Source organism: Macaca mulatta, chromosome 4 (assembly GCF_049350105.2).
Source record: "Macaca mulatta isolate MMU2019108-1 chromosome 4, T2T-MMU8v2.0, whole genome shotgun sequence".
In the NCBI taxonomy this organism is placed as follows: domain Eukaryota; kingdom Metazoa; phylum Chordata; class Mammalia; order Primates; family Cercopithecidae; genus Macaca; species Macaca mulatta.
Genome location: NC_133409.1, coordinates 143,846,694 through 143,872,326, shown reverse-complemented (window position 1 = coordinate 143,872,326; position 25,633 = coordinate 143,846,694). Strand labels below are relative to the sequence as shown.

Below are 25,633 nucleotides of genomic sequence, written 5' to 3'. Positions count from 1 at the left end.
CAATGCTCACAACAAGTTTAATTATTCTACTTCTACAATGCTTTCTACGTCTCTAGAAAAAAAAATTATAGCATAATTTGCAAAAATGGTGTAATGTCCCTACTCAAATACATATTTTAAAAAATGTGACATCAAAAGAAAGAAGCCAAGCTCCTTTTTCTCAAGCAAAAAGTTGCAAACATCCTGGACTTTCCCCATACTAAAGATCTAGCCTAGAAATGGCAAAAGGCTTCAACTAATGGCCCAACATCAATGACTGGAGGAGCAGCCTGAAACTCTACATTAAGAATTCAGGGCCAGGCGTGGTGGCCCTGTAATCCCAACACATTGGGAGGTCTGGGTGGGTGGATCACTTGAGGTCAGGAGTTCAAGACCAGTCTGGCCACCATGGCAAAACCCCATTTCTACTAAAAATACAAAAATTAGCCAGGCGTGGTGGCATGCGCCTGTAATTCCAGCTACTTGGGTGGCTGAGGCAGGAGAATCGCTTGAAACCAGGAGGCGGAGGTTGCAGTTAGCTGAGATCGCACCACTGTGCTCCAGCCTGGGTGACAGAGTGAGATTCTGTCTCAAAACAAACCACCACAACAAAAAAGGCCCTGTCCAGCACAGGAGTAGTGCCTTGATCCATGAGCAACGACTGAAAGGGGGAGGAGACAGCACAGGTACCATCCTTGACCACCAGCATATTTCCTTAACGGTGCTCACAGTGGAGCACCCCAAGGTAAAAGAAGTTATCACTACCCAAGTTATTGAAAAATCCAAGGGATAGGAATGGGAGAGTCCTCTCTCTTTTTGCTTTTTTTGAAAAACAAAACAAAACTTGGTTCTGGGTCATAACACCAAAACTGGAGAAGTAGGTATCACATTTTCTCTGTCACAAGAAATCCTGAATATAGGTAAAGTTTAAGATTTATTTCTTTGCCTTTTCAGCGCAAGTCAGACTCTGATTTAACCAGATAATAAGGGCACTGGCAGCCAGTGACTTCATCAGTGTGCAGAGAGGAGAACTGCTGAAAAATAGAATATCCTTTGTTCTTGCTGAGGTCCTCAACAGCAGCTCAGACAGTTGGAAGATAATTAAAACTTAAACAGTGCAGAGGAAGGCAGATATGCAACAGATTGGCCATTTCTGATGAGGGTGAATGCTGTCCACGTGAACCATAGTGTAACAGTCTGTTTCCAATATTCTCCTCCCTTCCCTATGTTAGCTGTCTTCAAGTAGCTGACAGAGACTGGATACTGAACATAGTTCAGAACAGAATGTTTCAATACAGAAATTTCTAGGAGATATAAGATTGTGGGTGAACGAGATTCTGTCTTCTTTAATAAAATAAAACTGAAACCTCCAAGGACAGCACTCTAAAACTGAAAGGCACTACAGAGTTTTGACACAATGTGGCTTTTAGTGTTCAACAGAATCAGGTTTGTAGCCCAGTTTCATCACTTAATTAAGTGTGTCACTAAAGGGAAAAAAAAGAAAAAGAAAAAAATATATATATACACACACATACATACACACACACATACATACATACATTTTTGAGACAGGGTCTCATTCTGCTGCCCAGACTGAAGTGCAGTGGCACGATCATGCCTCACTGCAGCCTTGACTTCTGGGCTTAAGCAATTCTCCCACCTCAGCCTCCCAAGTAGCTGGGACTACAGGCATGCACCACCACACCTAGCTAATTTTTTATAGAGATGTTGCCCACACCAGTCTCAAACTTCTGGGCTGAAACAATCCAACTGCCTCAGCCTTCTAAAGTGCTGTGATTATAGGTGTGAGCCACCGCACCTGACCCCCCCAATTTTTTTTTTAAACTTACTTTCCTCCTCTATAAAATGAGGTCAATAACACGAACTTTACAGGGTATTTAAATGAGACAAGTATTTAAAATATCAGATGCAGTGCTTGGCAGAGGAGGATACCATTAAACAGAAATTCAAAGAGGAGATTACAGGATGCAGAATTTCTTGGTTAGGACGTTGAGAACGCTGGTTGTCTTGGAGAGTATAGTAGTTAGTCCCCCCTTACCTGTGGTTTTGTTTTCTACAGTTTCAGTTACCTGCAGGACGGTATCATATTTGGAGACAGCAAGAGGGAGAGAGACTGCATTCCCATAACTTTTCACAGTATATTGTTATAATTGTTCTAATTTATCATTAGTTATTGCTGTTAAACTCTCACTGTGCTTAATTTATAAATTAAACTTTACCATAGGTATGTACGCATAGGAAAATGTACAGTATATATAGGGTTCAGTACCATGCATAGTTTCAGGCACCCACTGAAGGTCTTAAAATTTATCCCGAGGATAAAGAGGGGATTACTGTGTTACTGACTTGAGATGTTAAAATGGTGCATCTATGAGAGGCAGGCCAAGGCAAAGACTTCAGGAACACAGGAAGGGGCTTGTCCTTCCTCTTAGGGCACCACAGTATGGGGACTATGGGCCATAGACATTCAGAATGCAAGCAACATTCAGAATGTAGATTTCCTGGCTCTACGGCACTTCTCGCTTTAATCCTCTAGCCTTTAAAAAAATGTTCTTGACCTGTCTTAACTAAGCATGAGGAAGCAAGGGAACAATCTTTTGCCCATATTTGGGTTTAAAGTTTAACGTATCTTCTCCCTTCCTCCAACCCAGGATCCCTTCTTGGCAGAGAACGTGAAATCCAGGGAGACTGCTCAGGGCCATGTGGTCCAGCTAAGTATACCCGGTGACGTGGTTCTTTTTTTGTAAGCCCTGGAAGTTAGGAATTTGAATTTGTTAAGAAAAAAATGCATTTCTTTACAGAGAGACGGCATAGTATTATGACCTAAAGACATTTTGCTTTGGAGATTTCACGGCATTCTCTGCCTGTTCTGGGAAGGTAGGAGTTCCTTTTCTTAATCTAGCTTTCCATCATTGCTTATGAGGATGCTACCAGATTTAATTTCTAAGGCACATATAGTACATCTTTAACATACTAAAGAAAATACAGAAAAACAGCAACTTGTGCATTCCAACTTTAAACCCCTAGTATTTTGCAGTCTTCAGCTCTAGTGGAGCACAAGCCTACCTGTGGTTACAGTTAATCCTTAACCTTTGCCTTAGTTATGTGATCACCTAACTTCTGTACTGAGCACGTTTTATTAAAACATAAAACTGAATTTGGCAAGAAATATTTAAATGAGCTCTCAAGGGATTAACTAAAGCTAAAATCCATCTGAATTCTATTCTTTGGTAAACAAATATTTATTCTCAATTTGAACTTTATATTCTCGGATTGAACAAAGAATCCTGAAAACGAGAGTTAGCCTCAGATTGGTACAAAAGAAGGGAACCTTAACATTTTGGCTCTTCCTTCAGTAACCACAGAGGACTCTGCGGAGAAACACCGTTCTTTGTTGTGGCCAGAGGCAGGCACCTAACAAGAACATAAGCTACAGCATTCACTCCAGATTTGAGATCACCCAAGGTTCAGATGCACCATTTCCAAGATTCCTATTTGACCTTTTCCTTTAAGGAGATACTAAGAATATACATAAATAATTCTCTAACCCAAGAAGCAGGTAATGCCTGTGGGTTTCCCCAGTATGGAATTTTCTTCTAGTTCTGTGTATAATGTTAGTGCTCTTATAATCAAGCCACTGACTGGAGGGGGAGTGACTTCAGGTCTTGTTGCTAAGGCAGCAAGTGGAAAACAAGTTTACTGCCAGAATGACAAAAAGCTTCTAGAAAAAGCATGTTGCAAAAAAAGATTTGTTACTCTTAGAAAACCTTCCCTCTGGCTGATCTGTGGAGCTATAGATTCTCCTGTACTGACTTCAGCAAAGGGACCCAGCAGCATTTGCTTGTTTGGGAGAGGAAGGATTATTGAAAGGTTAAACACTGCACACAGGGCTAAGCAGAGGCTACTGTCTCAGAGAGCAGCCCTGATGCTATCTGACCATTTGCCCTGCAGAGGGAGCAATCATGTCCTGGCACCTCCACTGTTCAACCCGAAGGGCAAACAAAACAGGAAGTCCTGTATTTGAAAGAAAACACATACTACATAGAATCAAGTACATGGAAGGGATGAGATGGGTAGAAATAATTACTAATACAGAAAGTCATTCCAATACTAGAGATAAATATTCAATTTTTTGTTTGTTTGTTTGTGACGGAGTCTTGCTCTGTCGCCCAGGCCAGAGTGCAGTGGCCGGATCTCAGCTCACTGCAAGCTCCACCTCCCAGGCTCACGCCATTCTCCTGCCTCAGCCTCCCGAGTGGCTGGGACTACAGGCGCCCGCCACCAGGCCCGGCTAATTTTTTGATTTTTAGTAGAGACGGGGTTTCACCATGTTAGCCAGGATGGTCTCCATCTCCTGACCTCATGATCTGCCCGCCTTGGCCTCCCAAAGTGCTGGGATTACAGGCATCAGCCACTACGCCCGGCTGTAACTGTTGTTTTTTATTTAGGGGAAAAGTGAATTTTGAATAGTAGGCTCTTCCTGTTCGCCAAATATGCACAATCTAAAACTTGCCATGATGTGCCTGATGTGCCTTCAGTGTATGAAATTATATTTTGAATTAATATCAAAAATAATTAAAATATTTACATAAATTATATAAAATGACATAAGATCTAAAATGTATTTAATTCATGTACATTTTTTTGCTTGCAAATATACCATACAAGGTATACTGGGTAAATTTGCTATTATCAAAGATTTAATAAACATCTACTAGGGGCCAGGCGCTGTAGCTCATGTCTGTCATCCTAGCACTTTAGGAGGCCAAGGTGGGAGGATCACTTGAGCCTAGGAGTTCAAGACCAGCCTGGACAACAGAGGGGGACCCTGTTTCTACTGAAAATTAAAAAACTAGCCAGGCATGGTGGTGCACGCCTGTAGTTCCACCTACTCGGGAGACTGAGGTGGGAGGATCAATTAAGCCTAGGAAGTTGAGGCTGTACTGAGCCATGATCACATCACTGCACTCCAGCCTGGGTGACAAAGTGAAACTCTGTCTCAAAAGAAAAAAAGAAAAAAGTCTACTAGACATAGGAAATAATGCTAAGCCCCATGAAGAATCGGCCAGAAGCCTTGATCAGACATAAGCCTTGATCTGGACAAATTTATAATACAGTTTGGAAAGCAAGATGAAAACATATCAAACTATATGACTTGATAGAACTGAATCAAAAGAAAGGCCTAGGTTCCAGTCAGAGCTTCATAATGCATTAGCTAATACAAATGGGGTAAGTTCCTTAATTTTTCTCAATCCCAGGCTCCACATGTGTAGTAGTGGTAGAGAGAAGGACGTAAGAGTTTATTACCTATTCACATATGGTAGCTTAATCTTGAAACACTGAATTTAGCAACATGAATATTAAAAGTCCTCCCAGGAACTACTCTTGCTTCAAAGACCAAAATAAAACAAACATAGCTAAAGGAGAATTAATTACCTTTCTACCCACTCTTCCCAACTCATGATCACTGATTCATCCAACAAATATTAACTGAGCACTTACTATGTGGTAGCTATTGTTGTTGGGTGCTGGAATATGGTACTGAATAATACAGATAAAATCTCTCCCTCACAGAACTTACATTTAAAGTTGAGATAAACAACAAATTAAAAAATCAAATAATTATCCAATGATTGATAGGTGATCTATTTAGCACTGAACTTTATAGACAAAGTTGCCAAATTAGAAGGATAAACAGACATAAAACTCCTACCTTCTGGAATAAAAGAAGAGTCAAATGGAAAAGTACAACTAGCTCTGTCTAAGAACATGGCTATAATGTAAATGAGTCTGAGGTGTCGACATAGGACACCTATTACAGCTATTTAGCAGGATACAGGCAAAAACCTAATTAAGTAGGCTTCTTAGCATCTGGAAAGAGGAACTGATTTGAATTTCAAGCAATGTCTTGCTTATTTCATGGTTTAGTTTACTTTTTATTCTTTCCATTTTTTTCAGATTGTAATTTTCAAGGGATTATAGAGAGAGAAAATGAGATGTAGAGTATATAAAATGAAAAATGAATAAGGGAGAGGGGAAGAAGAGAGACGGGGAGAAAAAGGGAGGGGGACAGAGAAAGAGAGGAGCAAGGGAGAAAGAGAAAAATGAATATGAACAAACCAACCCCTTCTCTGTCTCTGTTATGTGCTAATGTGAACAAATTCCCACATGGGAATAATTTTAACCAATTTTATTACTCAATAAAACATTTGAAACCAACATGAAGTATACTTTAAGAAACAGAACTAATTTACCAAAAGTTCAACATTTGCATTTTTTCATTAACTTTTCCCCTAGCCCAAGATGCTAGGGGCCGGGGAGAGAATTTCACTAGTTTTATCTTCAAAATGTCTGCATTATCTTTTCCAGTTTATCCAATAAGCTATGCATTTCCATGAATGGAGACAAATGAGTCTAATGGAATTGTGAACTAGAGAAAAAGCAGGAGAAAATTAAAGTTGTTCGTTTCCCTATGAATCTATAAGAACTCATTTGGTGACTATGACCTGTAACATGCCTGCTATTTAGTGTCAGGGCAAGGAAAGTTTCTCCTTTTTTTTAACCTAAGACTAGGGTGGGCATATGCCATTAATTGTAACTTAAAAGTTTAAGGTTTGGAAGAATCTATTTTTGTCCTTTTTTTTCTTTTACAGTAGAGGATTAAATAGAGGAGGAAGAGAAGCAAAAGAAGGAAAAAGAATTCGTCTCTCCCCAAAGAAAAATCTAAGAATCCTTCTAAGAATGTAAACATTATATACCCTGATAAATCAGACAGGAATTGCCCAAGATGGCTTAAAAAACAGAATTGAAAACTAAGCATCAAAACCAAGAGAGTAATAAAGAGAGCATAGGGAGTGAGGAAATCACAAATCCTTACTCTAGACTCCTGAGAAACTAGCATTGGAATTAAAATAAAAGCTAATCACTTCTGCATATTGTACAAACAGCCTCTGCAGGCATTATTTCTTTTCATGGAAAACCCATACTCTGTACACTCATACAACCAGTTGTGTTATATATTCATATATATAATATATCTAATGAATATATATAATGTATACAGTATTATTATATATGACAATAATATAGGTTCATCTTCAAAAGCTCGACAGAACATATGGCCCTTGAAACCTCTGTATTTTCTACAAGCTATGTAAAGAAACCTGTGTTCCAGGCAATTGCTTCTCAGAGAACTAACTGAAATGTATTTACAGAAAACAAGCCCAATGCATTGAAGTCCCACCTACTATCCCTAGACTGCTTCAATGTTCACAGAAAATTTCAAGGACCCTCCTTTTCCCCTTGGGAAATTCTGAACCTCTACTTAGTGAAAGAATCATTAAAGAAAAAAATCCAGAGATTTACTTAGCATGCAATTTGAGCATCAATAAAATTATGCATAAAGCTACCAAAAAGAATCAGAATAGTCAAAGTAAATAAAAATAATACTGCAGAAAACTTGAGGAAAATGCTCACCACAGCACAGAAATGCAAACAATAACAGGAGAGAAAGAGAGAGAGAGGAGACACACACAAGTATTTTTGTGTTGAGTGCCAAAACTAGTATGGATATGTATAATACACTATCTCAGGGATTGTTAAAGCTGGAAGTGCATGACCATTTTCACTGTGGAAGCCTGTACTCCAGTTTCCAAATAGCATGAAGGATTACTAATTTCAGCACTACTGGTATAAGAGATTTTGCTGCTGAAATCTGTCAATGTGTTAGAACTTTAATGCAAGTAAAACAGAAACCAAAATAGCAAGACGCTCCAAGTGGCACTATTTGGTGGTCTACAGAGTCTGCTTATAGTAGGGGCTGAGCAGACATGGGATTCAAACCTAACAGTCTGCCCAATCATTTAAAAAGACATCTCCCCATATGTACACTTTATGTGTTAGGAGTCCTATGCACTGTTGAAGTTCAATTTTGAAGCCTGTCTCCAATCCATATTTCTGGTGGATTAGCAAGCAGGTTGGGAGGGGGAGTAGTTTGGCAAGGCTGTTTTTTGCCCCTCCCCAAAGCTTCTTGAGAGTTCAACCATTCATGACCTAGACTCTGCTGGTAGAGCATTAGTACTAAGCCAGTGATCAGAAAGAAAATGTCAATCCTCACACTTGTTTCAGAAATTCAGGAAAGGAAAAACTTAATGAGCGGAAAGAACAGAAAGTAAACTGTGTCCTTTGTAAGAGAGGACTTCTTTTTAATATGCAAGAAGATTCTATCATATTACTAATAGTCGCTGCTACTGCTGTGCTGCTTGGCCTCTTCATTAAACCAAAACAAAGCTGGTTTCACTATTTCTTTTTCTTCTTTTACATTTTTAAAATAAAGTTATATATAAATGTAGTTTAAAAAGTCCAACAACCTATAAGGCTTATTATGAAAAATATTCCTCCATGCTCCATTTCCTCTCCACCTCAGAGGCAATAATTTTTACCTGTTTAAATTTATTATTTTAGGATTTATCTCACATCTATAATTAACATGCTTCTAGTGTTATATCTTGACCTTCAATTTTAGGCTTTATTCACCAACCTACTACTATAGAAGATGAGGATTTAGCTTTCCCTCTCCACGTGTACCCTTTCCCATCCCCCCAAGTTAGACTGTACTGTAACTTTGTTGGATCAATATTCAGTGCTTACATTATGACTATGTAAATGTTATTCACAATTAATATGTGGAGTACTTTTCTTTCCTGCACAATTTTTTTCCCTGTGAGAATTAAAAATAATCTTGGTTTTTATTTTGCTTAGTTTCGTATGAGCGCAACACTAATTCACCTCGTTCCTCTAACTCTCCCTTAACCGACTGAGCTCCTCTCAAGACATTCTGACACATCAGGCATTTTTTGAAATTTCTTCTTCTTGAAGAAGTCTTCTTGGGCCTTCTGAACAGTTTCAGTCAAGTCTAGCTGCCCTCTAATCCTGCAGCAAGCTATCATCCCGGGATCCATCTTCACCATCATTGTAGGGATTCTTTAATCTCTCTCGGGTGTTAAACAGCCTGGACCTGTATCCCACACTTTCTTCTTTCTTGGTCTCCTCTCTCATTTTGGTGGTACATTTACAAACAGTTTCCTGAGAAATGGTTTCTAGGAGATAACATTTTTAAGATGTTGTGTTAACATTATCCTTAGACCACCTTCATATATGATTGGTCTTGTGGCTGGGTACAGAATCTTAAGTTGGAAATAGATTTCCTTCAGGACTCTGAATATATTGTTTTACTGCCTGTGAAGCTTCTAGTTTTGCTTTTGAGAAGCCACTATGATACTGGATCAGGTTATTTTCTTCCTTTTGTCTTTTTTTTTTTAAAAACCATGCCCTGCTCTGGGAGCATGTAGATTTTCTCTACATCCCTTATATTCTGAAATTTCATGACAATGATGATGTGACTTGCTGTGGGTCTATTTTATTCCAGTGGGCTGAGCACTCAGAAGGCCCTTGCAATTCTGAAACCCATGTTCTTCAATTTTAGCAAATTTTCTTGAATGACTGTTATTAATTTATTCCCCTGGATTTTTTCTAATTTTTCCTTATGAAACTCTTAGTTTTGAATATTGGACTCCCTCATCTTGACCTGCATTTTTATATTTTCTCTATTTGCCATATTTTTGTCATCTTGTTCTACTTTCTGGGAGAGTTCCTCAACTTTATCAGCTATCATGCCTCCTGAGTTTTCCATTTTTGCTTTAATATTTTAAATTTCTAATTATACTTCTTATTCTCTAAATGTTCCTTTCTTTTTGGTCTAGGGTTGCCATATGTACCTCAATCTCTTTAAAGATAGCAAAATTTTTCTTAAAGTTTCCATATCCTTATATAGGTTCCCTCTATTTGGTGTTTTTGTTTCATATTAGTTTCCTCACATGTCTGGTTGTCAGGAGGGAAACTAGAAATGCAGTGAAGATTCTAAGAATATAGTGAGGCTCACAGACTTTTAGCTTCATGTTAGGATTACCTAAATGGGTTCACCATTAGGAAAATCCTACTTTTAGATTCTTTAGCTCTTCCATCTCAAGATGGTCAGATTATCCCAGGAAGATGTTTCTAATCCTTGCATGGAAGACATGGGCCTGACTACCAGAGTTCTCGAAGCTAAGATGGGGGTGCTGGGGAGGGTGGTTATGTGTGTTGGAGGTGTGACTGAGTTACTGAGAGGTAGGGTCTCCTCCTATGGTATGACCTTTCTCAACTATGCACGTTGTCTCTCCTGTTTTAGAGACACTCTGTTTTATCTGCCTCAGAGAATAAATTTCCAATTTTCCATCACGATGAGGGAGAAACGGTCAGACTTCTATAAAATAGGGGAGAGGATCTAGAGCTCGATTGTTTCATAAACATGTAGTTAACCAATCTTCCTCACAGTAGCCCTTCCCTACCCACTTCATTCATCACAGTTTCAGAGGTACCTGGTGCCTTTATTCCTAAGCCTTTGAGGATTTGATAGCTTAGGAATCAGTTTCTTGGGGGCCTGCTAAGTCATTTACCACTTGTTCATCTGCTTTACATCTTTCTCTTCCACGTTTTTGCCTCCTCTTCCCGTTTTCTTTATCCTTGTGGGTTTACACCTAAAAGAAAATCTCTTTACTTTATTTTAGTGGAGTTTTGTTCTGAAGCGAGTGAGAATTGATGTGTTCTGAAGGGAGTAACAATCTGCCATCATAACCTGAAACCTTAACTATTTTTCATAAGAGCAAAATGGATTATTCTGGCTCTCTGCTCCACTCTCCCCATCCCTTTGGTTATTCCTGTAAAAATAAAAATTTGAGCAGGGATCTTTGCTGGACTTACTGAGTCTGAGATCTTGGCCTTTCCAGGCTGCTATCACTTGGGTACAACCACTGAGACTGTCGGTACTAGGACAACAATACAGGAGACGATAACCATTTCTCCTCATTTCCTTTCCCATCTTCAGCCTGAGGGCTACAACTCTTTATTCCTTCTTGTCTTAAAACAATATTTCACCTTGTTGCTGCTCCTCCATCCCCCTCCTTATCCCATTCCTTCTACCAGGTCTTCAAATGGCTATCTCAGATTACTTAGCTATATTATCTTCTGAACTTGTTTTTTCACTAATTAAGTTCCAAACAAGGATATGTCCAGACATTCCCATAAATTATCACCATTCTGCAGAAAGATTCAAATCACTGAGTAATTTTGTTAGCCAGTCTCTCTCTCTCTCTCTTGAAAAGAAGGAGGGTGTGTGTTAATTCCTACTGAGTAAAAATAAAATAACTCAGCTCATCCTCACACTGAAACAGCTGCACAGACGGCACTGGCTGCTCTGTTTATCTTGATAACTGTGGAAAAACACCATCTCCTCCCCTTCTCGCTCTCTCCAGAACAATCACTATATTCCACATGCAGATGGGGTGATTTAGATCCTCTCAAGCAGAGACAGGCTTGTCTGGTGTTCTTCCTGCACATCCACACTGCACCCTTCCTTTGCTTCTGTTGGCACAGCCCAGTTGCTTCAGATACCAGCTGCTTCAGGAGGACCTGATAGATTCAGCTGTGGATCCCCCGGAGGCTTCCTAATGCCCCAGCTCAGCCACCTGCATCTAAGCAGAGCTACGGGAATTGAGTGCCAAAGTAGGAGAAAGTACATACTGTACATCCTCTTTAATCCATGGAGTTACTGCCACAGCAGCAAAAGGGGAAGGGAAGGAAAAACAAATAAATACCTCATAGGTATGGGGAGCAGGGTAGCCAAGAGTTCTAAGTCAAAGGAGTAGAGAGCAAAACACAGGTGAGTAGGGAGAAAGCTTTCAACAAGGGTCCATTCCATTTTACTGCTTACTCCAGGGAGGTCAAGGAAATCCTGTTTGTTTGTTTGTTTGTTTGTTTACCTGAGTCATTCAATGAGTCAGACAGGATTTAAAGACAATAATAAATGATTTCAATGGATTGTGACCTTTTTGTTAAGCTAAGGAAAGTTAAGTTAAATATGCAGGATGGCCAACTATCCAGGTTTGCCTGGAACCGTCCTGGTTTTCGCACTGAACATCTCCTATCTTAGGAAACCACTCAGTCTCAGGCAAACCAGCAGAGTTGCTCCTCCTACGCCACCACCAACAGCCATTTCCCATTCCGGGATCTATGTGAAACTGGGCAGCATTCAAATTCTACACAGCACCTTCCTTTTCTTCCAGGGCCGCTCCTGCCACACAAACTCTCCTCAGCCTTAACACTCTTCAGTCGAACAGACGAGAGCATGAAAAGGCCATTCTGTGCTTGACTTTCAGCAGAAAGGCAACTGTGTCATTCTGAGTTCTCCCAGCTTGTCTTCTGGAGTCCCTGTCAGAAGCACAGGCCATCTAGCCCGATAGAACTGAATCAAAATGATCATGGCAGAAATGTCTTACTGCCTACAGAAACAGTGCATCCCTCAATAACTTTAAAACGCTGAACTCTGAAAAGGAAGCCAAAGAAAACTCAATTACACAGGGGCTGATAATTCAGTGTGTGGATTACTCAGGCTCTCTGTTCTGCTCTCCCTTCCCTCTGGCCCAAGTTGTTAGGCCATTTCACTGCTCATTAGCAGGGAAGAGGAGGAAGGAAAGGTGGGGGAATGTTGAACCAGCCAATTTTTCTATTTATGAGCAGGTTTCCTAGGAAAGGTGTTCAAACTATTGGCTCAAGAGGTTCTTTGGTGGGGATAGAAGATTAAGCTTTGGGGGTTGTGGCATGATTTGTTGATTTTCATCACTTGATCTCTCCTAAATTCTCAAATAGAATGAACTATTGGACCTCTGTTTTCATTGAAAGGCTAGCAAAATGACAAATGTTAGACAAAAAAAAAAGTTACTAGTTAAACCACACAAGATCCTATCTTTTTAAAAAGTCACTTGACAAACTCTAGAAAGAACTGGTAATGCTAACAATTTAGAAGATAAATATAATTGGATGATTATATACTGTGCTTTAACATTTTTACAGCTTAAATTAAAGAAGTCCCCCAATCCAGATTAAGTGTGAAATACTAATTTGGGAAAGATACCAGAAAGAGCAATTTGGTTTTGGTTTATTCACTTAACTTCTCAATTTCCTCATCTGTAAGAGGGAAAATAACAGTACCTAACTTTGTGGGATTAAATAATACATGTGTTAAGTGTTCAGCACTTTACCAGGAACATCCTAAGTGCTCAATAAATGGTACCCAGCATATAGTAGGTACTCAAAAATGTTAAATAAATATATCATAATTTATTTAGCATTTTTATTGTGCAACTACTATATGCTGAGCACTTTTAGGCACTAGATATGAAAACGTATATGAACAAGTCAATCTCTAAAAAAGGCCCACCCTTTTAATGCAGGCAGGAAATTACAATACATATTAATAAATGCTGTTATACAAACTCCACACAAATAGCATGGCAGCACACAGGAATGGTACATAATCCAGACAGAGACAACCAGGACAGGCTTCCCAGATGTGACTGCTAAGTATTGAAAGATGAGGGCCGGGCGCGGTGGCTCAAGCCTGTAATCCCAGCACTTTGGGAGGCCGAGACGGGCGGATCATGAGGTCAGGAGATCGAGACCATCCTGGCTAACACGGTGAAACCCCATCTCTACTAAAAATACAAAAAAAAAACTAGCTGGGCGAGGTGGCGGGCGCCTGTAGTCCCAGCTACTCGGGAGGCTGAGGCAGGAGAATGGCGTAAACCCGGGAGGCGGAGCTTGCAGTGAGCTGAGATCCGGCCACTGCACTCCAGCCTGGGCGCAAAGCGAGACTCCGTCTCAAAAAAAAAAAAAAAAAAAAGAAAGATGAGTGGGGGTTGGGGGGATGCCAGGAAAAAATGTATGGGGAAGGAAAATGCAGGCAGAAGAGTAACATGTGCAAAATCTAGGAATGTGACTCTAGGACCTTAGGAAGACAGCGGAGCACAGTAGGACTGGAGTCTACACTCAACTGGGATGGAGAAGTAAAGGCGGAAACACAGGGTGTGGCTGTGAAGAGAACAACAGGATGGAACAAGATAACGGCTAGAGGGAGACTGTAGAGTCAAAAGAGGGATTTGTAGGTAAAAGTGATTTTAGTAAGTTTAAATGCTGCAAAGGGAAAGAGCCAAGAGCAAAGAGATGAAGTTTGTTGTTTCCTATCAGTGTAAGGGAGGAACAGGATCTGACCTAATGGCAATTCTTTCCGGTTTCAGTGAGGGTCTCCTTGCCTCTGTGAATCTCTTCAAGCGTCGAGGGGTCTGGATCAGTGTTTCTCGCCCCTGTTTGGAAATATATGGATGCTACCCTTAGAGACTGTGATTTAACTGAAATGGGGCAGAAAGCCTAATATGTAGCTAGGGGGTGGGGACTATTAGTCTGAATCATAATAAACACCCATAGTCAGACATAAATATAAACACATATTTCAGTTGGGAGCAGTGGCTCATGACTGTAATCCTAGCACTTTGGGAGGCTGAAGCGGGAGGACTGCTTGAGGCAGGGAGTTTAAGACCAGCCTGGGTAACATAGCAAGACCCTGTCTTTACAAAAACAGAAATTTAAAAATTAGCTAGGTGTGGTGGCACAAGGCTGTAGTCCTAGCTACTCTGGAGGGATGGGAGGATCACTTGAGCCCAAGAGTTGGAGGCTGCAGAGAGCTGTGAGCATGCCACTGCGTTCCAGCCTGGGTAACAGAACGAGACCCTGTCTCTTAAAAAACAAACAACAGCTTGGCGCGGTGGCTCACGCCTGTAACCCCAGCACTTTGGGAGGCCGAGGCAGATGGATCATCTGAGGTCAGGAGTTCGAGACCAGCCTGGCCAACATGGAGAAACCCCATTTCTACTAAAAATACTAAATCAGGTGGGCGTGGTGGTACATGCCTGTAATCCCAGCTACTTGGGAGACTGAGGCAGGAGAATCACTTGAACCTGGGAGGCAGAGGTTGCAGTGAGCCAAGATTGTGTCATTGCACTCCAGCCTGGGCAACAAGAATGAAACTCCATCTCAAAGAAAAAGAAACAACAAACAACACCACCACCACCATAGAAGAAAACTCCACATGTATTTCAAATGCAAAGATGAATTACTTTGAGGTTAAAGGTCCTTTGGATTAACGGACTGCTGGTCTACTTTTTCAATGGAGAGGACCCAACATACCTCCACTTGCTTTTCTGGCTCTATGACTAACTACTTCTATCATATGCTCTATGTTTGAATCATGGGTAATTCCCCAAAAGTACTTCAGGTGTCTTGCCTTACAATTCTGCTCCTGGGTATGTCCTTCTCTCCTTACTCCCATAGTGAACCATAATCTTCACCCAGTTCAAATGACACATATTTATGTAATTTCTCATGAGTACTGATTCATCCCAAGAAGCATTAATTTCTCCCTCATCAGTGCTCACATAACTTCTATTATGGTGTGTCTCACGTTGTATGAAAGTTAAGTGTCTACTTTTCAGCTTCTTCTACTGGACTGTGATCTTTCTGAAAGCAGAGACCATTCCTGGTTCATTTTCCTTTTCAAAGTACCCATACAGTGTCCAGTAGAGTACATGGAATGCACTAAAATGTTAACTAAATGAATGAATCAATGTGGGTAAACAAATGGTAATCATTGTAAAAATTGGATTGAAGAATACAATAATTTTAAAAGATTGCTAAGATTCATCACAGAAAATAATATTTATGTGAAATTATTTCTTAGAAGAATATAAATTACTCCCAAACACCAAATAATTTTCCCAGTGGTATAGAGTATGAAACTTGATGCTTAAGGCTTGGTACATATAAATCTCAATTAGACAGTGTTTCTTTCTTCAAAAATCCTTTTTATAAGGTAGCCAAATACTGGTGGGATAACATTACAATGTACAGTGGCAGCAGGATTTGAGGAGTATAGCAGAAGAAAGGAAAACCACCAGTAAGGTTTCTAAGTGACAACTGTCAGCAGGCTGGAGAACTGCTTATAAATACAACAGAATTAAATAACCATGGTATCATGGCAGAGTTGCTCAGACATAATCACCAAAGAGATAAAAATTCCTCTCTAGAAGGATAATAATATTGCAATCTGGCTTTCACTCATGGGAATCTCAGTAATAGGAGAGAGTGGCCTGGAAACGACAGAACCACATGACAGAAGAAAACGGGAAAAAAAAAGAAGCTGAAAATAAAAAATATCCCAATTATTGCTATAAGAAGGTGTATAGTGCCTGCTTTCATGGAATTCATCAGCATCAACTTTTTATTTATTTATTTCACTTTATTTTTAGAGATAGGGTCTTGCTCTGTTGCCCAGGCTGGAGTACAGTGATGTGATCATAGCTCACTGCCACCTCCAACTCCTGGGCTCAAGGATTCCACCTGTTTCAGCCTCCAGAGTAGCTGGGACTACAGGTGTGCACCACTGTACTGGCCAGCATCAACTTTTTAAAAAGTTTCTCTAGGCTGGGAGCAATGGCTCATGCCTGCAATCCTTTGGGGAGGCCAAGGCAGGAGGACTGCTTGAGGTCAGGAGTTCAAGATCAGCCCTGGAAATATAGTGAGACCCCTGTCTCTACAAAAACAAAAACAAACTAACAAAAACCTAAAAAATTAGTTGGGCATGGTGGTGCACACCTGTAGCCCCAGATACTATGGAGGCTGAGGCGGAAGGATGGCTTGAGCCTAGGAGCTGGAGGCTGCAGTGAGCTATGATTGCACCACTGGGTGACAGAGACCCTGTCTCAAAAAAAAGTTACTCTAACTCTGAAGAGCTTGCATGTAATACACTCCAATTCTATCGGCAGTATTATATTTATCGTAACTACTTTGGGAAAAATAGAAAGGGAAGAGATAAAATTATTTATGTAATCAGAGAAGTACAAAGAGAAGAAAATAAAATGGCTTGAGAGGCATATTATAGGAGTAATGGGAAGAAATTAAGAAAATGGTGAAATTAGGTTACATATCAGAATTCTCTCAGCATGATTTTTCCTGTGGTGTGAAAGCATCTTCTGGACTAATAACACTAATTTTAAATGCCCTCCTAATAAAATGTTCAGGTTGCTACAGCCTATTAGACAGCAATTTAAACCTTGTGGGCTCTACTTCTCCTGTCTTAGGTCTGCTGCAGTATGGCTGTCACAGGGAATGAGGCCTTGAGAATCCTGGGCACGTGGGGGTTACACTAGCCAGGTAAAAGATGGAAGGTCCATCATCAAGTCACTTAAAATTGGACCCAACATTAGAGAAAATGCAATGGAGCTGAGTGGGATGAATTAGAGAACCTAATGTAGCATCAAAAAAAAAAAATCACATTCATTGATGCCAAGGGACATTTGGAGGACACTGTGTTTAAATTTGGGGCTCATTTTGTAGGAATGAGTGTCAACTGTCCTTGATCTTGCAGCTGACGCTACACACAGGAACTCCCTTGCAAAAATATTAAGAAAAGCACTGCCAAGCTGACAGGGAATAGTTTAAATCCCTAGTTCCCAAAATGATTTCCATTGCTTCCTTCTTTGGTTCAGTGATGATGATGTCATCATGCATCTGCAGTTTTTTATTTTTATATGAACACAAAAACAGACAGAAAACACATTAAAGTGATATGTAATTTTCAATGCAAATGCTTTCAGACTAACAAGAGTTGTGTTTTATGATTAAGTGGAAATTGGTTATTTGCTTTAAATATTTATGATAAAGTATTTAGAATTAACACTTAAGTAATTCAATCCAGGAGATTAAAAAAACTGCAATATTCCTTGCCTGACCTTGGCAGCTAAGGTGATATAGCCCCTGTTACCTTAGCTGTGGAGGGACTTTATATAATAAATCACATCCACAAATAGTAATCAAAATGGTTTTGTGCCTAGTTCTGCTACCAAACCCAGGTAACCTAAAGCAAATTCTTTAACCTTACTCTTTTTTAGTGTGCCTAACAAGATAAAATGGAAAATACTAACATAACATACACTGGAGAAAAACTAAACCAACTAGATTGATGAATAAGACAAGACCCTGTAGATCTTGAGAAGAGAGATCTTTTCTGTTCTGAGACTTCTGGAAATCCTAAAAATCATTCAGCAAGGCACTAGTTTTGTGTAAATGAATCACATCCTAGGACATGGGAGTCCTATGACAGCAGATGTTCCAAAGTGCTTGGGGGAGACTGTGAGTAATCCAGTCTCCAAAGGTGTTTTTAGGACTAGACTAAATAGTAACACTTTTAACACTAAGGCAATGTTGAATGGTTTGTAATAATATATTATAATGTTTATGACATGTTTTAAAAAAGTAATTAACATGTATGAAATACTTAGTCTATGCACTAAGTATTTAGGCACTACACTAAGCACCTTACCTGTTTAATACTTAGTCTATGCACTAAATACTTAGTCTAGGCACTACACTAAGCACCTTACCTGTTTTCACTCATTAAATTCTCTTAACTTACAAGGTAGGCATTATTACTATCCACATCCTACAGATGAGTAAAGTGAGGCATAATCAGAGTGTTTAACTAACTCGTTTAGGCTCACAAGCTGGGAAGTGATGAACTATGCTTTGGGCCTGGCTGAACAGCAAGGCTGTATTTCAGAACATTATAACTGAAGTAAAAATAACCGGAGGAAAAAAAATCTGACATTGCTGGTTCCATCCATACCAGCAAGAGTAACAGGCTGCTGAAGACACTGAAGATATAGGCTGGATGTGGCGGCTCACACCTATAATCCTAGCACTTTGGGAAGCTAAGGAGGGAGGACTGCTTGAGTCCAGGAGTTCAAGGACCAACTTAGGCAACACAGGGAGACAAAATTTTTGTCTCTACCAAAAATTTTAAAAACAAGAAAATTTGCAGGGTGTGGTGGCACACGTCTGTAATTCCAGCTTCTCAGAAGACTGAGGTGGGAGGATTGCTTGAGTCCAGGAGGTTAAGGTTGTGTTGAACCAAGCTCATGACACTGTACTTCAGCCTGGGCAACAGAGCCAGATCCTGACTCAAAAAAAAAAAAAAAGAGAGATACTGAGGGTACAATCTCTCAAGGCCAAATGTTACCCATAAGTAACATTTCTACATGGCCCACAATAAATAATCTGAAGATAAATAATGAAAAATAATTTCTGGGCTGGACGCGGTAGCTCAAGCCTGTAATCCCAGCACTTTGGGAGGCCGAGACAGGCGGATCACGAGGTCAGGAGATCGAGACCATCCTGGCTAACCCGGTGAAACCCCGTCTCTACAAAAAATACAAAAAACTAGCCGGGCGAGGTGGTGGGCGTCTGTAGTCCCAGCTACTCGGGAGGCTGAGGCAGGAGAATGGCGTAAACCCGGGAGGCGGAGCTTGCAGTGAGCTGAGATTCGGCCACTGCACTCCAGCCTGGGCGACAGAGCAAGACTCCGTCTCAGAAAAAAAAAAAAAAAAAAGAAAAAGAATTTCTGTATTTAAAAATTGGAAGGAGAGACTACTCACAAAGTAGACAACTGCTGGTTTTCAAAAACAAGGTTCAGAAGAAATAACAGAAAACAGAGATTTTCATTTCTATGTTAACTGGATACAAGGAAGAAATTATATTGAACTCTGGCTCTCATCTTTGCTTCCTAAAGGTATCTAGTTCTTCACTGCTTCAGCGTAAGAAATACCAGTTTTACTAACTCAGAATTAAAAGAAGAGTATGACCTGCTTCATAAGTATATAGGTCTGATTTCTCAAAATATAAAGAACTTACAAGTTAAATATTTTAAAAACTCCATTGAATCTGATTTTCACTGTCTAGATAAGAGGGTCATGATTTTAATTTGCAAAATAAGTACCCCCTTCCTTGCTTCCATCATAGCCTAAGTGTCCCCTTAGAATGACATACACAGGCATTGCCCTGCCTCTAGCTTCCTTTCAAGGAAAATCTTTTCTTCTTTTTTTTTTTTTTTGGAGACGGAGTCTCGCTCTGTCACCCAGGCTGGAGTGCAGTGGCCGGATCTCAGCTCACTGCAAGCTCCGCCTCCCGGGTTTACGCCATTCTCCTGCCTCAGCCTCCTGAGTAGCTGGGACTACAGGCGCCCGCCACCTCGCCCGGCTAGTTTTTTTTTTTTGGTTTTTTTTTTTGTATTTTTTAGTAGAGACGGGGTTTCGCCGTGTTAGCCAGGGTGGTCTCGATCTCCTGACCTCGTGATCCGCCCGTCTCGGCCTCCCAAAGTGCTGGGATTACAGGCTTGAGCCACCGGGAAAATCTTTTCTTATCTATAGATTAATTCTGACAGCTATCTGGAGTCACCAAGAAACCACTCCATTTCCCCAGCACTGCGAGTACCAGCCAACTGACACAAGAAGCAGGTTTTGAAAAGGAAAGCTGTCCCCTAAGCAAGTCATACAAGGCATGTATATACTGTATACTTTATAACAGGGCAGAACCCAAGAGTAAAACAGAGGCCTGGGCTTTCCTTAACAAAAGAGAATTGTTGGTTTATGAATTAAGGCCAAAAGACACATACTTAAAACCAAATATTTTGGAAGCTGCTAAACATCGAAATGCTTCTAAATAGTTGCAAGCACACAACTGTGATTGGTCCCATGAAGGAAGTGGAAAAGAATGATGAATGCAATGGTGATTGATCTTATGGGGCCTTTTTGGAAGAATAAGAAACGGAAGGCTTTCAGCTTTATGACCATTCACTAGGAATGGAAAGAAGAATGATTTTTTCTTCACATGATATATGCACAATTTCTTCTAGCATCCTTGTGTTGTTGCTATTGCAATTTCACTGCATCTGGTCTTTGGTTAGGTAAGGTAAGCACACAAAGTGTGCTCTCAATGTCCTGACTAGAGACCTGATGAAGGCTCCAGTTATGGTAATAAGACTTCAAGATGAACACAGATTCAAAAGGCCGAGTTGTTTTTCATGAAGTTCACAAAGCAGACACCCTATGAAAAACCTCACCCAAAATTGTGAACACTGTAGAACAAGAGTTACAGATAAACGATTTCTGACTTAATGAACCACAGTGGCCAGAAACCTGCTGATCCTGCTTTCCCCTCCCAAAACTTGCTGCTCTCAGCTCTGGCCCTAAGGGTGGCCTATAATTTACATTAAAATAAAATATGAGAAAGATTAGTAAAATTTGGTTAATTTGTCCATCTTTTTTCATAAGCAACATACAAAAGAATTAAGATTAGAAATATACATAATACATTACACAGTTAAGTGGTAGCCTCTTGATACTTTATAGTGACTTAGGTTTTCTTGAGAAGGAGGACTCAGGGCACGATTTCTGACAGTTACACCATAGCAGCTGCGTGCCTCTGAAAGGAACTGCTGTTTCAACTTTTAGGGGAAGAGAAGCTCCTCAAGGACTGGACTGGGCCCTCTTTGAACTCTGTAAAATGACTCAACGTTCAGATCTGGTGTCACGTTTGCAGTGAGGGCTCAATAATTATTCAGAGGAGAAAATTATTAACTATAGAAGAAGAGACAGAGAAAAAACCCTGGAGAGTACAATCCGTGGAAGTTTCAAGCCCTCTCAGACCACAAATGGTGCTTTCTTTATCAGTGGGCAGATGGGGTAACTAAACATATCTATTAACGTGCAAGACTGATTTTAAAATGTGCTCCTAACTGTAGATATTCATAAAAGCAATTATGTACATCATCTTGCAAGAGTGCTGCACCAGAAATGGCAAAAAAAAAAAAAAAAAGAAAGAAAGAAACCACCCTGCCTGCCTGAAAAGCTCCATGTTTTCCCCTTATTCTATGTATCCATAGTAAACTCAATTCACTGCAATAAACTTTTCAGAGAGTATATGTGTGTGGTGGTGGTAGTGATGGTGATGCGATAATAGAAAGGAGGAAAGGTGTGGTATAGTAATAGTGCTGTCAGCAATAAAAACTACAGATTCTTTATGTTCTTAGCTTTTAGACACTAATAGTAAAACAGAAGAGAACCCACTGCACCTCTTGCTCCACACCAATGTTTTGCACCTCTTTCTTCATTATTACTGCCCTAAGGAAGCTTTTAAGACATTTTTAATCACGCCCCACTTTGAAATTTTAACACCACAGATATATTGTATATCTGCTTATGTACCACATGTATATCTGCACTTTATACATAAAATAAGAGGGAGACTCTTCCCCCCAAAACCAATTTCCATCCCTTTGGGGGAAAACATTGCCCCTTTTGATGCATGCGCTATACTAGAGCTCCTTTGCCCCCCCCCCCTTTTTTTTTTTTTTTTTGAGACAGAGTCTTGCTGTGTCGCCCAGGCTAGTGCAGTGGCATGATCTCAACTCATTGCAACCTTCACCTCCTGGGTTCAAGTGATTCTCCTGCTTCAGCCTCCAGAGTAGCTGGGATTACAGGTGCCTGCCACTGTGCCCAGCTAATTTTTGTATTATTAGTAGAGATGGGGTTTCACCATGTTGGCCAGGGTGGTCTCAAACTCCTGACCTCACGATCCGCCCACCTCAACTTCCCAAAGAGCTGGGATTACAGGTGTGAGCCACCGTGCCTGGCCTTTACCTTTTTTTTGACTCATGTATTCCTTTGAGACTCTGATGAAAGTTATGACTCCCTTTCTTGCCCCCTGTTCAAAATATGTACAAAATTTTATATACAATCAGAGCATTCACTGGATCCCCTGGAGCCTACCCATGGACCCCAGGCTGAGAGTCCCTGCTCTGCATGCTCTCCTTAGGTGACTACATACATTTTCACCTCTCTAACTTCTGAGTATTCTTCAATCACAATTCACAGCTCAATCACTGAGTTTCAGGCTCAGATGCGTAGGGTGAAGACATACCCATTTAGGTCCCACAGATACTTCAACTTCAACTGTCCAATTCTGAATTCATTGTCTTCTACTCAAACCTGCTTTCAGATTCCAGTTTAATTCATGCCGCCATACCTTCCTAGTTTCTCAGGGAGAATTCTGGGTTATCTTTGATTCCTTTCTCCTCACTTCATAGCCAATCAACAAGTCCTTCCCACTGTCTTAACTTAATATTTCTCAAATCTGTGCCTCTTTTTCAGCACTCTGCCCTAGTTCAGGGCTTATCATCTCCCACCTGAAACACTCAAATGATACCTCTGCCTCTACTCTTGCCCTCCTCCATCAAATCCATTCTTCAAACTTCTCCCTAAGGAAGCTTCTGAGAATACAAAATCTGACTATTTCTGCTTAAAATACTTCAATGACCAAGCCCCTGAAGAAACGCAAATATACAAATGGCCTTCCAGGTAAAATGGGCTTCCTAGATTCCTAATAGAATCTCTAAATCACCTGCCCCTCAAGTCTTTTCATGTCATCCCCCTGCCTACCTGATGCTCTGCTAATATCCAGCTGAGAACAGTTCACTCTAGACGTTGTGCAGCTTCACATTCCCACCACTTCCTCTACCTAAAACAAACTTCAGCACCTTTTCTTCCCTTCCGCACCTTGTGAAGTGATTGCTCTTGTGAACAAAGCTTCTCTGAAAAGTAATTTCAAGAAAAGATGTTTGTAATACTCACAGAAGAAGAGAGGTAGGTAAGGAGGGGAAGAGAGAAGGAATACAAGAAATATCTTGGGCAAAATTGGAGCTTTAGCTCTGCTGCCCTTCTGGTGCTGGGCTACCTGTTCTCTTGGCCAGGGCTCTTCGGGTACCTGACTAAGTTGGGCCAATCAGGTTCTATTTCCAGGAATTTGGAATTAGCAATCAGGATTCCAGCTAGTTGGCTGGTGTTTCTTGAATTGGGAAGTAATATAAATCTGAAATGAAGGCAACTACCATTGGCTATGTATTCTCACTGAAGAAGAGGATGTCTGTGGATAAAACAGTAATGAGAGAGAGGAGACTATACAGCCCTGGAAGGACAATGAAAATAACATCAGCTCGTGACCATTTTCCAGTCCCTATTCTGGTTTCTAGTAAGGCCTGACCATCTTTCCTTCCTTGGTTCCACCAACAATCTCTGTATCCTGATTGTAAATTCCAGTTTGTTTTGGCCAGTCTGAGCAGATTTCTGTTCCTTGCAATATAAGGGACTTGACTATGTCAGCGTTAGTAGAGAAGTGACATCCAGTATGGAATCCCGATCGCCTTCTTTTGTTTCGTAGCCAGTATTACTCACTCAACCTGCCTCTTTGAATATAATATATTACTTTTTGTGTAAATGGTAGGGCAATCATATTAGAAGTCATAAATGTACCTCATTTAAATAAACTATCCAAGCTTCAATGCTCCAAAAAACATAAAACAGAATTGAAAACAAATGAATCTTTGCTTTGGGCTTTAAGGCTTATGAATGAAATGAGCTATTAATCAGACGTGGAAAGATACTGGCTTCTTTCCCATGGTCGTCGTTGTAAAATTATTTTAAAGAATCAATAGAACTCACTAACCTACATGACTTTCTGGTACTTTCGCTCTCCAGTTTACTCCAGAACTTATTGCTAATTACTGTAGGTCTAAGAGAATCCACACACAAGTGACAAAAGACATAAATTATTTACACAGCTATTCATCTGCAGTGGACATCCCATCAGATTCAACCTTGTAAGTGTCACAGGACCAGTTATTTTTAAATCAGATTGTATTTTATAGGAAATAATAAAGATGCTATAGCAGCACAATAAATTCACACTAACAGCAGATCTGCATTTCATTGCAACAAATGTCTCTACTCTACTAAGCCAGTACTGAAATTTGCCCTTAACATGTCATGGAGTCATGGGCTTCCCTGGAGATGTCTGCAAACCTGCAGGTATCTGAGGCTGAGGGCTTGGTGCGGGACATTTTTAAAATCTTTTTTTCTTCCAGTTTCCACATGGAAAATGAGACTCTCTTAGATCTCAAAGAACTTGCTCTCACCTAAAAGGACCTTGCTCCTGGCATTTGTTTTTCTCATCTGAGAATTTTTTCCTTTTCTGCTGTGATCCATTTTGTCTCTGCAACAGAACCATGTTTATCATCCAGGACTTATCACATTGCTCTTGCTGACTGAGTGGTCAGCAAAAAAACAAGTTGATGAGTCTGGGATGTGAGTACTTGGCAGCCCCCCATTGCTTTAATGGGTCTCAGCAGTATTAGTTTACTGAAAGACGATTCAGTCCGCCTGGGACAATTTACCATTCTGTGTATTGTGCACAGATGAGACCTTTTATTTTGTTAGAGTTTAACTTTGGCCCTCTCTCCAAAAGACAGAGAAATTTAAACTCTGAAAGTGTTTCAACAAATCAGGCAGCAATGAATAAAATCAGCCCAGTGTGATTGTGATGGATGCTAAGAACACTTAGGATTACCAGATGATCACTGGCTGGAAGGACTAGGGAAGATCGTGAGCCTTGCTTCCCAGGATCTCATCCAGCACATGACAGACAGGCCCATTCTGCCCAGGGGTGTTTGTGAGACACAGCCCTGTGCAGAGGCATGGAGTGAACGCGACGGATGACTTCTCAAGGTCACTGCCATCGCCATGATTCATTAATGTCGGCCAGGCTGCTGCTCTGAGCTGTGTTTTCCTAAAGCAATAGACTCTACTGTCCACCTTCTGTAAATAATAAATCTCTCAGCTTCCCAATCTTTCTGTAATCTGCACACCAGCACATTGAGAATAATGTAAATAACGTCAGCTCACAAAATAAGGCATGGAGCCATAGTGAGTCCAATAAGTCTGGTGTGACTGTTTTCGTTAATGTCTCCAAACTGTTTATA

At 40.4% G+C, this 25,633-nt stretch overlaps 1 protein-coding gene across 6 annotated transcripts in view; it reads right to left on the bottom strand.

The window, feature by feature from the left end:
• The window catches only part of BTBD9 (BTB domain containing 9), a 481,979-nt gene that overhangs the window by 181,001 nt on the left and 275,345 nt on the right, over positions 1 to 25,633 (bottom strand). The window contains exon 6 of one of the 6 annotated variants that reach the window (XM_078000052.1): positions 11,565 to 11,570. The exons of the other annotated variants lie outside the window; for them this stretch is intronic. Within the exon in view, the coding sequence (XP_077856178.1) occupies positions 11,565 to 11,570 (6 nt within the window). The remainder of the gene's footprint in view (positions 1 to 11,564; positions 11,571 to 25,633) is intronic. 6 annotated transcript variants of the gene reach the window in all.